A 13,599-nucleotide genomic window follows, 5' to 3' on the forward strand; every position below is an offset into this window, starting at 1 on the left:
TTAACGAATCACATGTATTATTTTATTGCTATAAATTACTAATAATCAAGGTAGAGAGTAGAAATTAGTAGAAAACAAAAGAGTGAATGTGGTGACAGCGTACTAAACCAGCAGCTCCTCCAGAACAGAGCCACTTCTCCCCACCTTTGTTGATATTCCATCTCACTCTGTGCATTGCCACAATCTGCGGAGGAACAACTTCCCTTTCCTCACCTCCCTGCAATCTCTCACTTTCTTGGCCACCAGTCGGCTGGAAAATGCTCTGCTCCTTGTATCTTCTCTCATGTTGTTTCAGCTGCGTACGTTTCATGTCCGGATTTTTTATCTGGAACGAACTGTCGGACAGTGGGGTGGCTACCACAATGGCGGACCCATCTTCCAAAATTGAGCCACACAGATAGTGGGGTACACGGTTTCGCGAAGGATCCTTCAGTGATTCATTTGTCGGAAACAACACCAAGTAATTGTCACTTGTTAGTACAGAAACTCAAACAAGAGAATATACATTTGAAATGCTATGGATGATCAATATAACCGAATGTTCACCTGGAAGCAGATAGTTGATCCTTCCTCGCCACAATATGCAACCATACCTAACTCAAAAGTAATGAGGGGGAAAAGGACGATAAGTGAGAATATGTTTGATTCCATTCCATGATGAACATTACTGCAGGAAAATAGATGACTAATGTATAACTCAAACAATTATACAGCAGTTCGAGGGACATTCCCCCTTTCTTTATTTCTTGTTCTTTCCAATTTTTGAGTAATTTTCCAACATCCTGAATGAATTAGATCCCATTAATCTTTTAGCAATGCTTTTATGATCTATAGTACTACTTGGATATTTTCTTTTATCAAACTCAGGAAACATGTCAATACCAACAATTTCAGCCTTTTCTGCGTATAACGGAGTTTTAAAAAGAGGGGCTCAACCATCATTAAAACATGTCCCAGTCCCACCAATTGTGTACTACTATATCGCAAGACAAAAACAGAGAAGAGAATAATGCTGAAATTCTTATTTTCACGTGATGTGAACTTGAGTTTCAATCACCTGCAATCTGAAGAAAAAAAGAAATATTTATGTAAAGGAAAAACCTGTGAGCCTTGAAGCTTGCAAACTCCATATTGCATACGCGGAACAGTGAAAACTGTGGTACCCATGCTTCAATGCCACATTGTGATAGTTTCCTGTAAGTGGGATATCATGTGCTGCCCTCTCTAAACTGAGTAACCACATTGTCCCATCCTCCATGGCTCCATAAACACATCTAGAAGCAGAACAAAAAGGTTGACAACTCATATATAATACAAAGAGAGTTAGGACTTAGGATTAGCTCCAGGGATGGTTAAGCTATACCTTGGATCTGGAAGCCAGTCCAAACCATAAGTGGTGCCCAGAAAAAGGATTAACCCACAACGGACAAAAGGGATCACTGGAATAAAAGTAGGAAGAAACAAAATTCATCAATGATGAAAGCAGCCGTATAATGTTTTACATGTTCTTCGAAGAAGACAAATAATACTTTCACTACTTTATTGAAGCTTCCCTCACCAATAGGATCATTTAGGTGATCATATAGAGTAAATTACACTATAAATCCCAACTACCTTGGTTTCCACAATAATGTCACTACAGATAATTACAATTAAATGCTCAAACAAACAAACATGTCCTGAAATTCAAATTCCAGTCACTGAAACATGCAGTCGATCGTTGGTTGTTCAGGTGTAACAAAAATTGTTGTAAAATAAATAAACAAATTTATGGAGGGTCACACATGAACAGGAGAACAACATTGTTTTGTCATTTATATTTTTTTTCTTCAACACAATATCTCAGTCCTCAGCAACTGGCAGCTATCCACGTCATTTTTTTTCAAATTCTGAAATTTGAATTTTAGGAGCCACGTCAATTTGTTTAAAGTTCATGCATTTAAGTGCAATTATCTCATGACACTTTCTTGAAAACGGGAATACTTTAGAAGTTAAAAGGTAGTAAAACATTAATCAAAATGTAGTCGTTTGGCAGAATCATGCTTACCGTATGTCCCAAAACTTAAAGCCTTTACTTCCCGCAGTGATAATTATATTTGCACCCTCGTGATTACTGCAAATTTTATACACAACCATTTAAGAGATAATTGAACAGTTGCTACATGTACAACAAAAAAGCACAAGGACACTAATGCCATTTGCTAATTATTTACATAATGCAAATATCTAAAACGATGTATTCATTTATCGAAGTGATCCTGAGACTGCATACTGTGAGAATGAAGTTCCAGTAGAGTGAATTAAATTAAGCAAGCCAAATACTTGTGACAAAAATGTGTGTGCTTGTTGGAATGAATATGGAAAAAAAATTCAACTTTTGCATATCCTGGGAAGTTATTATAGTCAATTAACTACAGAAAACTGAAACAAAAGAAAATAACTCAATATCAGCAAGGAATCCCAAAAGCAGCCAACTAATAGTGAGGATAAAGATGGGATCTCATCAGCTTAACAGGATATACGAGGGGATATTAACTCATGTACTGTGACTAACCTTTGGATTGGTGCCCAAGCCAGTGCTCTAATAGGACCTGTGTCTGCATTGATGTAAACCAAAGGTCTGCACTCTGAAGAAAAGAAGACAGCCACAACAACTATCCTCAAAAAGTGTTTCACAGACAAGATTTTACCAGAAAACAAAGGCTATGAAAGCCAACATACATGCAAACATGCATCAAAGAAAGAATGGACTGAACTTCACTACCTGTTAATGAATCACGGACAGATAACTTCCATATTGCGACCTACATTTATATATGAAAGAATGTGTTAACAGGCCTAAGAAGCAGGTAAAAGTAGCCACAGGAAAACTATATACTTTGCAGGAAACCTTAGGAAAAAGTAATTACTGTTGTTGGTCTTGCTTTTCATCATTATGAGATTGACAAGGACATAAAGAAATTTACCATTCCTTCATGACACCCTGCTGAAATCATATCGTGGGGAGATGACACAGACCACTCGATCGTTAGAGGAATGCTGTTACCAAAGAAGTGGCAAGTAAAAAGTCAGAATCAGAAAGTAATTACACAGTCCAAATTCAAACATCAAGTAGTAAAAGAAAAGCGAGTGATGGAAATCATCAAATTGCCAGTTCATAATATTTTGAAACAGAACTGTCTATGTTAGTTGTACATGAATTTACTCCTAGAGAAGAATCGGAGTATTAGACCAGGACTGATTCCATCAAGAGTATCTACTGCTAAATTACCTTTGCCTATCACCACACTTCAACACCGAAGATCTAAAAACTGGCTGCAATTTGATGAAGCGAGGATCAATATGCTTCTGGGAAGTAGGATACACATGTTTCACAGCATGAGGCAAAGGGACCTCCCACCTGCATGCCACATTCAGCATTCGAATAAACATTGCAGAAAATACCACATTAGATGATCACTTAAAGGAGAAATCTTACACTTCCAGAACACCACTTCCAAGTAATACAGCAAGATAACCCATTATATTTCTGGATTCAGAGAAACAAGCACTGGCTGGCCGCCACTTTACATCCCATACAACCTTTCCATTGTGAGCTAAACACATGACCATTCTAGGCAATGCAACATAAACTGGAATGGAATCCACAGAAGAACTAATCGAAGTTATATTGTTATCTGGTCTCGTAGAATCTAAACTGAAACTTTCTAATGTTAGTGGATCCACAAGCGGTGGTTCTCCTTGCTGACAATGCCTGATAATGTGCAAGCTGTTACTGTCAATCTTGTTTCCTTGTACTGCCTTCCGTTTATTTCCTCTGCCTTTAGGACCAGTTAACAAAAGATGTCCTTCACAGTCTTCAGGTTTACTGGTATTTCCAGAAGAGTTTATTCCAAATGAGCCCATTGGGTATTCAATGGCAAGAGGTTGAACATGCTGGTTATCAGAATCTATCTTCTCCACAGTGTCACCAAGAGGCTTCTTTCTTGGTCTTCCTCTTGGCCTTTGAACCAGAGTTAGGTCATTCGGTTTGCCTGGTTCTTTTTTCTTGAAAACTGATCTTGGTTTTTTCTTCACTTGAGAAGGTACATCCTTCCCATAGATAGTCAAGAAACACCAAATCTGGATGACTCCTCTTCCAGTTAGAGAAGCACCAATCTTACGATATGAGGAATCAGGAGGATGTGCAGCAACAGCGATAAACTACTGAAACAAAGTTTAGAAGGAAAGAAATCACGAACAATATCAGTAATATGTTTGTTGTAAACAATGTGACGATATGCCATAAACACGATATCCAGAGTAAAGAGCATTGAACCAAGTTCTAAGTCAGATAGTGCTTTTCATCACATTAAAGTACAATAGCCTGTGTCAGTTCTTCCAAGTAAATCTATCCAGTTTTTATCCCTTTTCTGTGGTCACAAGTTGAAAGTTTTCTTAAAGCATGTGAAGGAAATACAAAGAAGAAGAGACGCAAGAAAAAGCATTGTGCATAATAATACCTCAGACTTAATGCAATTCTCAGGATTTCGATCGACTCCAGGGCACCAGTCTAATGCCCAGACTGCACCACCGACATGCATTACAAAATCTTTGCTGAAAGATTATAAGAAATCAATAGTAACTAAGCAGACTATAATATCACACGAGCTAATTCTAAGATAGCTTACATGGATTCCACATCCACTTCCACGGCTTTTTTCCACAAAACTACCTCCTGGGAGCTTGTATCCGCCGTTTGTACGCAGGAAAAAAAAATCCATCCCAGGGAGGGGAAAGACGCGAGAGCAATTCGCGTGTTTTCTTAAAACACGCGTCGCGCTCATGCGTGTCTGCCTTATACACGCATCGCGCTAATGCTTCGGCCTTCATTCACACAGCGACCACAACTCACACTCAGCGCGAGACCTTGCTCCCAACGTCTCCGGCCGGCGAAAATCGAAGTGAATCCAACATTTTGCTGCTCTCATTCCTATTTTAAGTGGTGTTATGTAATTTTTTATCATTAATTTCGATTATTATTGGTATATGTTAGTTGGGTATAGATTTAGGGTTCATGGTTTGAAATTTGGGGTTGAATTATTGAATTTGGTTGATTTGTTGATGAATTTGGTGTTGAATTATTGAATTTGTTGTTGAATTTTTTTAGAATTTGGTTCAATATGTATTCAATTTATGTTAAATTATTGAATTTGGTAGTGAAATTTTGTTGAATTCGGTGTTAAATTATTGAATTTGGAGATTTTCCATGACTTGACTTAACCTAACCATTTCAAAAGTAATAACTTCCCTACAGTCTCTTTCCCAAGCTTCAATTTTCGTTGTGAATCAAGGTAATAACTTCCCATTCCAATCACTATTTCATTCCCTATACCTAAAATGAAGGGCTAAATTTGGGGAATTTCACCATAGGTTGGAGAACGAGAAGGGCCGAGCATACCTTTTTTTTCTAAATTGACGAGTTTGTTATATTTTTCCTAATTTGATTTTGGAATTGGTTCCAATTAGTGAATAATTTTTACAAATATAATTAGTTTATTTAAAAAAATATAGACTTACTTAAAAAAAAGATATACAGTAGTACGTACTAGAATTTGGGAGGCAATCATTTTTATTTATGGCATTTCATAACGTGTGTGATATGAAAATACAAATGAGAAAATTGTATAGAGTTTATGCTTGTGCCATTTGTATAGAGTTTTTATTGCTTTTGATTTATGGTTAGAATATCTAAATTTGTTTGTATTTGTATAGACCATTTGCTTTTATTGCTGGTGCCATTTGTATCAAAATTTTGCTTTATAATTAAACAAGTTGTTAATTGTTGATTTTATTAGGATGTATTGTTATGGACCAGGAGATCCTTCTATATTGCATTATCAGCATAGTCACATATCTCGCAAGGCGTAGACAGGGGAGGAAACAACTCCTTTCAATATTCGGCGCTTTGAGGGGCATTTTTGGGAAATAGATAATCATCACAGACGCGTGATTGGTTATGTCTGCAGATTTGGTTTGGGTGGAGTTTATTACTGTGGGAAGTCTCTAGATGAAGATCATGCTTTGATCACAACATTGGTTGAACGTTGGAGGCCAGAAACACACACCTTCAATCTTCCCGTAGAAGAAGCTACTGTTACCTTACATGACGTTCAAGTGTTATGGGCTCTACGTGTAGATGGATTTCCTTTTACAGGAAATAGTTATTGTGAATCTGGGTGGGAGAGTTTATGTGGTGAACTATTGGGCGTCTATCCACTTCAAAGTGAGATGAAGGAAAACGGTATTTTGTCATCGGCTCTAATAAATAGGATGACGATGGAACCGTTAGATGATGATCTAGAAGATGAAGCCTACATTAAACGGGCACGTATGATTGCGCTTGTGCTATTGGGAGGCTTGATATTACCCGACGGCTCAGGGTGTAAGATACCTTTTATGTGGTTGACTCAACTTCGAGATGTTGAGGCTGCCTCTATGATTAGTTGGGCGAGTGCTGCACTTGCTACGTTATATCATAACCTTTGTGAGGCTTCCATGGGTAAAAGGAAAGACATTGGAGATCCGACAGTACTCCTACAGCTGTGGGTGTGGGAGAGAAGGCCCACTTTGAGACCCGATTTTGTGATGACACGTATGCATACGGACAACACTCCATGTGTATTTATGTAAGTTTGTTGTTTTAAGTCTTTTGTCTATTTAATGACAACATATTAAATTGGAAAATTTTCTCATTGTAGGTGGACTGGCTCATATATGATAAACAAATCGCCCAAACATTCTGTTCGACATTATCGTGAACAGTTATCATTACTCCAAAATAGCCACTGGTGTAGCTATATAATTGACCACTCCACTAAAAGTCACAGGATACCTCCATGTTAAATCAATCGTATGTGCATCCAAATCAATTCCAATTTTTTCACATATCATTGAAACTAGCTGATAATAAGGTATCATTTCATTCAATATAATAAATGATTTTGCACGAGGGGGATCATAAGCAACACCCAAACCTGAATAATTTTCCCATTCCAATATAAACTCACAAACACCATCAATCCTGCAAAATAAGTACGATAAAACATCATATACTCTAAATTCAACAAAATTAAATATTCAACAAAGTTCAATACCAAATTTAACAAAATTCAACAATAAGTTACCCTAATTCTATAACCAATAATTATATGGAGTAGTTTACAATTTCAATACCAAGTTCAATGCTTCGATTATATATTTAGTTTACAATGGCTAAATATAACTAAATGAATGGCTAAATTCAATGCTTATCTTCTCACACAATGTCAAACCATGAACCCTAAATCTATACCCAACTAAAATATATAGCAATAATAATCGAAATTAAGGGTAAAAAATTACCTAACACCACTTAAAATAGAAATAAGAGCAGCTAAATGTCAGCAAACTCCTTGGTTTTTGGAGGAGACCTTGAATTTCGAACTAAGAGGCTGCTTTGGAATTAGTTGAGGATTAAATTTAGGCGGTGGTTGCCTAGAAGTTGGAGGGGTTTTTTATTAGGTGTAGAGTGTTAGGTGCTGGCATTATTTGTGGGCGGTGCACGGGAATTATAATCAGCATTTAATAGCATAGGGGCTGCCGCGGCTCTCACTCTATAAAAGAGAGGAAGCACTCTCATTTCTTCCCTTTCACAACTTTGACGCTACTTAGTTTTTTGGAGATCGAAGGGTCATCCGGCCAAAGGCAGAAGACATCCGCCACTCCATTTGCGTGACAGGCCTTACAAGGTAAACTTCTCCCTTGTTCCATTCCCCTTTCCCTTCACGTCTTCCCTATGGCCTCTCAGGAACAGGGATGGAGCGAGGCTACCTCCAAGAGCAACGCCAAGAAGAATAAGATAAGAGAGATCCAGCAAGCAATGAAGCAACAACATGCTGATTACTTGCACAACCGCGATATCGGACCGGATGACGAGCTCGAGGATCTGGAGTTTGTGGCCGAGACACCGGAGCATCCAGCCGAGACTCCGGAACACCTAGTCGAGGCGCAACGTAGAAATGCGCACGAGGCGGGCACCTCGGGGGTGCACGATAGCATAAGAGTCCTACCGGCTTACAACGCTTGGCTGAGAAGGGGAGCCGAATTTGATCTCGACCCACGTTACCATAAAAGGGAGCTAGCCCTTGTCAAGTTCGACATACTCGAGAAGGATCGGATCGTCCTCGACGAGCAGGACATCATCCCGGTACCTCGGGGTTGGGGGCGTGTCTCCTCAGCAGATTCACGGGTCGCTTCCCAGAGAAGGAGGCTATTCAAGGCCTTATGCGAAGATGGCCGTGTAAGTCAAGAGTCACCTATCAAAGTAAAGGGTGGCTCGTCTTCCAATTCGGGAGTGATGATGACCTAGAGACGGTGAGGCAGAATGGCACATTCGAAATCTTTGGGATCCCGCTAGTGCTGCAACCAATGCCCGAGGATTTCGACCCCAACATGGAGCCAGAAGTGAACATCCCCCTTTGGATTAGGCTGGTTGACTTCCCATTGACGCTGTGGAACCTAACGGCTATAAGCAAGATCGCATCATGCTTCGGGACGCCGCTCTCCACTGACTTTAACACCCTGCGTAGGGAGTCACTTGACGGGCCACGAGTGCAAGTCATCATAAACACAGCAGTAAGGCCAAAGACCAACATCACGGTGCAACTACCGACCGGGCCATATGAGCAAAAAATCGAGTACGAGTTCTTTCCGAGCTTCTGCAATGCATGCAAGATGTATGGCCACTTCGCCGATGAATGCCTCGGGCGAAAGGCAGTGTACGAGCAACATGTACTTTACGGTGCCGGGCAACGTGCAAAGAGTAAAGACAGGGCAAGGAGCAAGTCTCGGCCACACGAACAGTACAATGCAAGGGCTTTAACAACGAATGGCCGAGACTCGGAGGTAACCAAGGGGAGAAGATTACTAAAGGAGTCTTGGGAGCCAGACCAGACCCAGCCGTGCGTTCGAGATTAAGAACAAGGCAAGAATGGGTGGCGACGGGGGGTAATCTTTGACAAACCAATCAATGCAACAAGAATGGGTGGTGACGGGGGGGAATCTTTGACAAACCAATCAATGCAACATGTCCTAGGCTAAGGAAGGAATCAGGCCTTTCCGACCCTAGGGGTCTACCGAGGGGAATGCAAGGGGACTCTAGGCTACAAGGTGAAAAAACGGGTGATGATGTCATCCCGACGTCTCCGAATAGATTTGAGGCGCTCGTGGACGAGGTTGGGGCCGTACCCGAGGTCGCGACCCTGGGCCAAAGTGACCTACCGGAGGATCAGAGTGCGGATCAGATCGAGCGTGTCAAAGACTTACTTAAAGCCGCCATCGCTCCAATCTTGGCCGGACTTAACGGCACGCCGTCGACGCAAAGGAATAACGGCCGCAGCAGGAGCCGAGACCCTAGACCGCCTCGAGCCAACCCTTCGGCTGAGACGCCCCAGCACGCTCGGCCAGCGCAAGGCGCCGATAATAGTTCGGCCGAGGCGCCCCAGCACGCTCGGCCAGCGCCAGGCGCCGAAAACAGTTCGGACGAGGCGCCCCAGCACGCTCGGCCAGCACCTGGAGCAGGCAGCACTTCGGCCGAGATGCCCCAACATGCTCGGCCAGCGCCAGTCGCCGATACTGCACCTGAATTGGTAGCGCCAGCGACGGTGGCGAGCACGGTCGCGGTTGAGCCAATTAGCGGGCACGTTGAACCGATCAAGGGACAAGGGGGGGCGAAATGATCACCACCCGAAAGAAGAAAAAGAAAAACAAAACGATTGAAAAGGAAGTCATTGACACCACCCTAGGAACGGAGCCACATGCTGTCACTATTATCGGGGATGGGACAGTGGACCAGACCGAGGCAACAAAAAGGCCGAGCCGGGCAATCAAGGTCGGCGGTTCATCTAAAAAGAAAATATCAAGGTCCAGCTCTCGGGGCAAGAACAATGAGGATATCCCCTCCGACTGGGAGGACGGTCTTGACGATGACCCCGGTATTCAGAAATGATCATCGCAACGTGGAACATAAGGGGACTGCAGCAATTCCCCACGCAAGCTGCAACGGCCGAGTTCGTTAGGAAGAATAAGGTCGACGTGTTGGGACTTTTGGAGACCAAGCTACTGGAAGATAACTACAAGATCTTCATCAATAATCACTTCAAGGATTGGGACAAAGTTGACAACTTCCCTCTTAACGAGAATAGTAGAATTCTTCTACTATGGAACCCGAAGAAAGTGGAGTTGGTACCGTCACTGATCGAGGAGCAAGCCATCTATGCAAAAATCAGGTGCTTGACTTCCAATAATGCCTTCAATTTTGTTTTAGTTTATGGTTTACATACGATTCCCGATAGGCGTCCACTATGGGACTCCTTGATTGACCATGTTATGCAGGATGAACCCACCCTCCTTAGTGGGGATTTCAATAATGTTATGGCAGAGGATGAGAGAGTAGGAGGGATCGCCCCGAGGGAGTACGAGATCAAAGACTTGGTTGATACGTGTGCATTGCTCGGCTTGGATGACACCATGTCCACAGGCTGCAAATTCACATGGAACAATCGAACCATCTCAAGGAAGATTGGTCGAGTAATGGTGAATGACGGGTGGTACTCGAAGGGCTACTTGGCTAGCACCGAATTCCTACCGGCTGGAGCCTATACCGACCATTCTCCCGCAGTCATAACTCTGTTCGGTAACACCGTATCTTACCCAAAACCCTTCAAATTCTTTAATTTCTGGCTTAAGCATGCAGGGTTCAATAAACTGGTTGAAGATCACTGGGTGGCTGATACACACGGCACAACACAATTCAGGTTGGCGGATAGGATTAGGAAGTTCAAAGGATACCTCAAAGAATTCAACTTCAAAGAATTCAGTGAGCTATCTAAGAGAACTAAGGTAGCCGTGGAGGAACTCGAGACACTCCAGCGAATAGCGGATGCGGACTCGGCGAACTTGGCGCTGAGGGACAGATTGGTCATCCAGAGGCAAAAGACGGTGTACCTTCAGAACTCGGAAAGAGAGTATTACATCCAAAAGGCTAAACTTAAACACTCACTCTTGAGTGATAGATGCACCTCTTTCTTTCACTCCCTCGTTAATCGTAACAACTCACGGAATTACATTGCCTTTCTTCATAGGAAAGATGGATCTACCACGTGGGACCAAGAGGAGATCATTAAGGAGTTCGTGGATTTTTACTCCGAGCTACTCGGCACGAAGAAGCAGCTGGCCCCTATCGAACTCGACATACTCCGCAGGGGACCCCTTGTGAGTCAGGATGACTGCCGAGACATGGTTCGGCCTGTCATGGACGAGGAGATCAAGGCGGCCCTGTTCGACATAGGGAATGACAAGGAGCCCCGGACAGATGGCTTCACATCAGCCTTCTTCAAGAAGCAGTGGGACATTGTGGGCAGGGATGTCACCAGCGCCGTGAAGGAATTCTTTGACACCGTACAGTTGCTCAAGTCCTTCAACACCACGATCGTGTCACTGATCCCGAAGACATCTATCAACCCAACAGTGGGGGACTTCCGACCAATATCATGTTGTAATGTGTTCTACAAGACCATTACGAAGATTTTAGCATCCCGAATGTCTCCACTTCTAGGGAAATTGGTGGACTTGGCGCAATTAGCCTTTATCCCGGGAAGGAATATTATGGATAACATACACCTTGCATAGGAGCTTATGCGCGGATACGAAAATAGGAAGAATGCCCCGAAATGTGCAGTGAAGATCGACCTCCGCAAGGCATTCGACACCGTGGACTGGGACTTCCTAAGGGCAGTCCTACATGGCCTGAATCTTCATCCTAAATTTGTATTTTGGGTGATGCAATGTGTCATGTCCCCAAGGTTCTCGTTGGCAATCAACGGGAGCCCTCACGGTTTCTTCTCCGGTAAAAGGGGTCTTAGACAGGGAGACCCCATGTCGCCTACTCTCTTTATCTTTTGCATGGAATATCTTTCTAGGCTCTTGGCGGCCCGTACTATGAACTCTAACTTTAATTACCATGCAAAATGTGAGAAGGAGAGAATCACGCACCTTGCATTGGCTGATGATTTTATGTTGTTTGGCAGGGGCGATTACATGTCTATGGAGATCCTAGCAAACACAATGGAGGAATTCTCAAACTGCTCGGGACTAGAGATCAATAAGGGCAAATCCAACATCTTTGAGGGAGGAAAGTTAGCTATGAGGGACTTGGACGAGATTAAGGGCATCTTTGGTTTCCCACTTGGGTCACTCCCAGTGAGATACCTAGGGGTGCCCCTACATTCAAAGAAGCTAAACATCATGCATTACTCCCCCCTCATCGAGAAGATCGCCTCACTCACTAAGAAGTGGACGGGTAAGAACCTTTCGTATGCCGGTAAAACTGAACTCGTACGGTCTGTTTTGCAGGGTATCGAGTGCTACTGGCTACAAGTCTTCCCGTTGCCAGCAAATGTGAGAGACCGGGTGATTGCAATCTGCCGAGAATTTCTCTGGGGAACAAAGTACGGAGCGGTGGCGTGGAAGGACCTTTGCGTGCCCAAGGAAGAAGGAGGGCTCGGCCTCCGGGACCTTGGGGCATGGAACAAAGCACTCCTAGCTCGGTACCTCTTTGGAACATCCACGTCAAGAAAGACTCTCTTTGGATCAAGTGGATTCATACCGAGTTCATCAAGGGCAAGTCGATATGGGAGTGGAGTGTGAAGTCCCGAGACTCTCCACTGTTCAAGAGATTGATCGAGATTCGGGACGAGATGCTTGGTGATCGACAACAAAGAGAAGTCGAGATTCAGTGGGAGAAGTGGTATACATCAAAAGGAACCGTCGAGGCCTATGACTGGTTTAGGCCTAAAGGGGAACATAGACTTTGGCACAGGTTCATTTGGAAGGATTTTATCCCTCCAAAGTATTCGTTCACGACCTGGCAGGCGCTTAGGAACCGGCTACCGACGAGGGACAGGCTTGGCTGCAGAGACACTGAGATTGATCAAAGATGTCCACTATGCACCTCAGAAACGGAATCAGTGGACCACATCTTCTTCTAGTGTACCAAGACAAGAGAAGTTTGGCGTGTGATCAAGACTTGGGTTGGCATGAGGAGGCCGATTACAACCATACCGAGCGCGATCAAATGGTTCCTAAAGGAGCGCAGCGGTGTAACGGTGATCCGTAAGGCAAGGAGCCTGGCTCTTATCTCCACGATCAGCTTGATGTGGAGAGCTAGGAACGCCGTAATCTTTGACGGAGCTACCTTTGAGCCGAAGCACCTGATATTCCAGATAAAGAAGATCACTTATGCTACACTCTACTCCATGTTCCCGCATGAGACGGTCCAGGAGCACCTTGGAGTCTAGAACCGGGAGACGATGGGCTTTACCGACAGTTTTCGAAGCACTTAACGATTGCTCGAGCCGCTGCACCTACCAGGGTACTCTTTTTCCTCTTGGGGACTTTTTATCCCCTTTGGGGTTTTTGGCCCCGAGAGGTTTTAATGAGGCCCACTTCCGCTATTGTAGTGTGCGGCGGTTCGGGGACAAAGGGTGAATCACCGGAGGCCGACCGAGGAGTAAGACACTA

The 13,599-nt window shown here is 43.3% G+C and overlaps 2 protein-coding genes across 2 annotated transcripts; one reads left to right on the top strand and one right to left on the bottom strand.

Annotated features, from left to right (window-relative positions):
• On the bottom strand, nt 1-5,429 carry LOC121770732 (general transcription factor 3C polypeptide 2-like). The gene is given in 13 exon segments (XM_042167498.1): nt 1-427; nt 547-593; nt 1,102-1,274; nt 1,364-1,395; nt 1,397-1,439; nt 2,048-2,113; nt 2,555-2,627; nt 2,765-2,804; nt 2,967-3,039; nt 3,272-3,400; nt 3,479-4,203; nt 4,503-4,564; nt 4,671-5,429. Coding segments are annotated over 13 exon segments (1,839 nt in total). The 5' UTR covers nt 4,684-5,429; the 3' UTR covers nt 1-64.
• Nucleotides 5,430-11,715: 6,286 nt separating this feature from the next.
• LOC121770182 lies at nt 11,716-13,067 on the top strand. Its single transcript, XM_042166964.1, has 2 exons — nt 11,716-12,379; nt 12,433-13,067. The coding sequence occupies exons 1-2, from the start codon at nt 11,716-11,718 to the stop codon at nt 13,065-13,067; spliced, it is 1,299 nt and encodes a 432-aa protein (XP_042022898.1).
• The last annotated feature ends 532 nt before the right edge of the window (nt 13,068-13,599 follow it).

This window comes from Salvia splendens, chromosome 16 (genome assembly GCF_004379255.2).
Source record: "Salvia splendens isolate huo1 chromosome 16, SspV2, whole genome shotgun sequence".
Taxonomy (NCBI): domain Eukaryota; kingdom Viridiplantae; phylum Streptophyta; class Magnoliopsida; order Lamiales; family Lamiaceae; genus Salvia; species Salvia splendens.

Excerpts from the sequence above, each read along its gene's own strand:
- LOC121770182 (XM_042166964.1), top strand. The coding sequence starts at position 11,716 with ATGCGCGGATACGAAAATAGGAAGAATGCCCCGAAATGTGCAGTGAAG. Across the intron at positions 12,380-12,432 it reads ACTCACTAAGAAGTGGACGG|GGTATCGAGTGCTACTGGCT; the intron begins GTAAGAACCTTT and ends TCTGTTTTGCAG.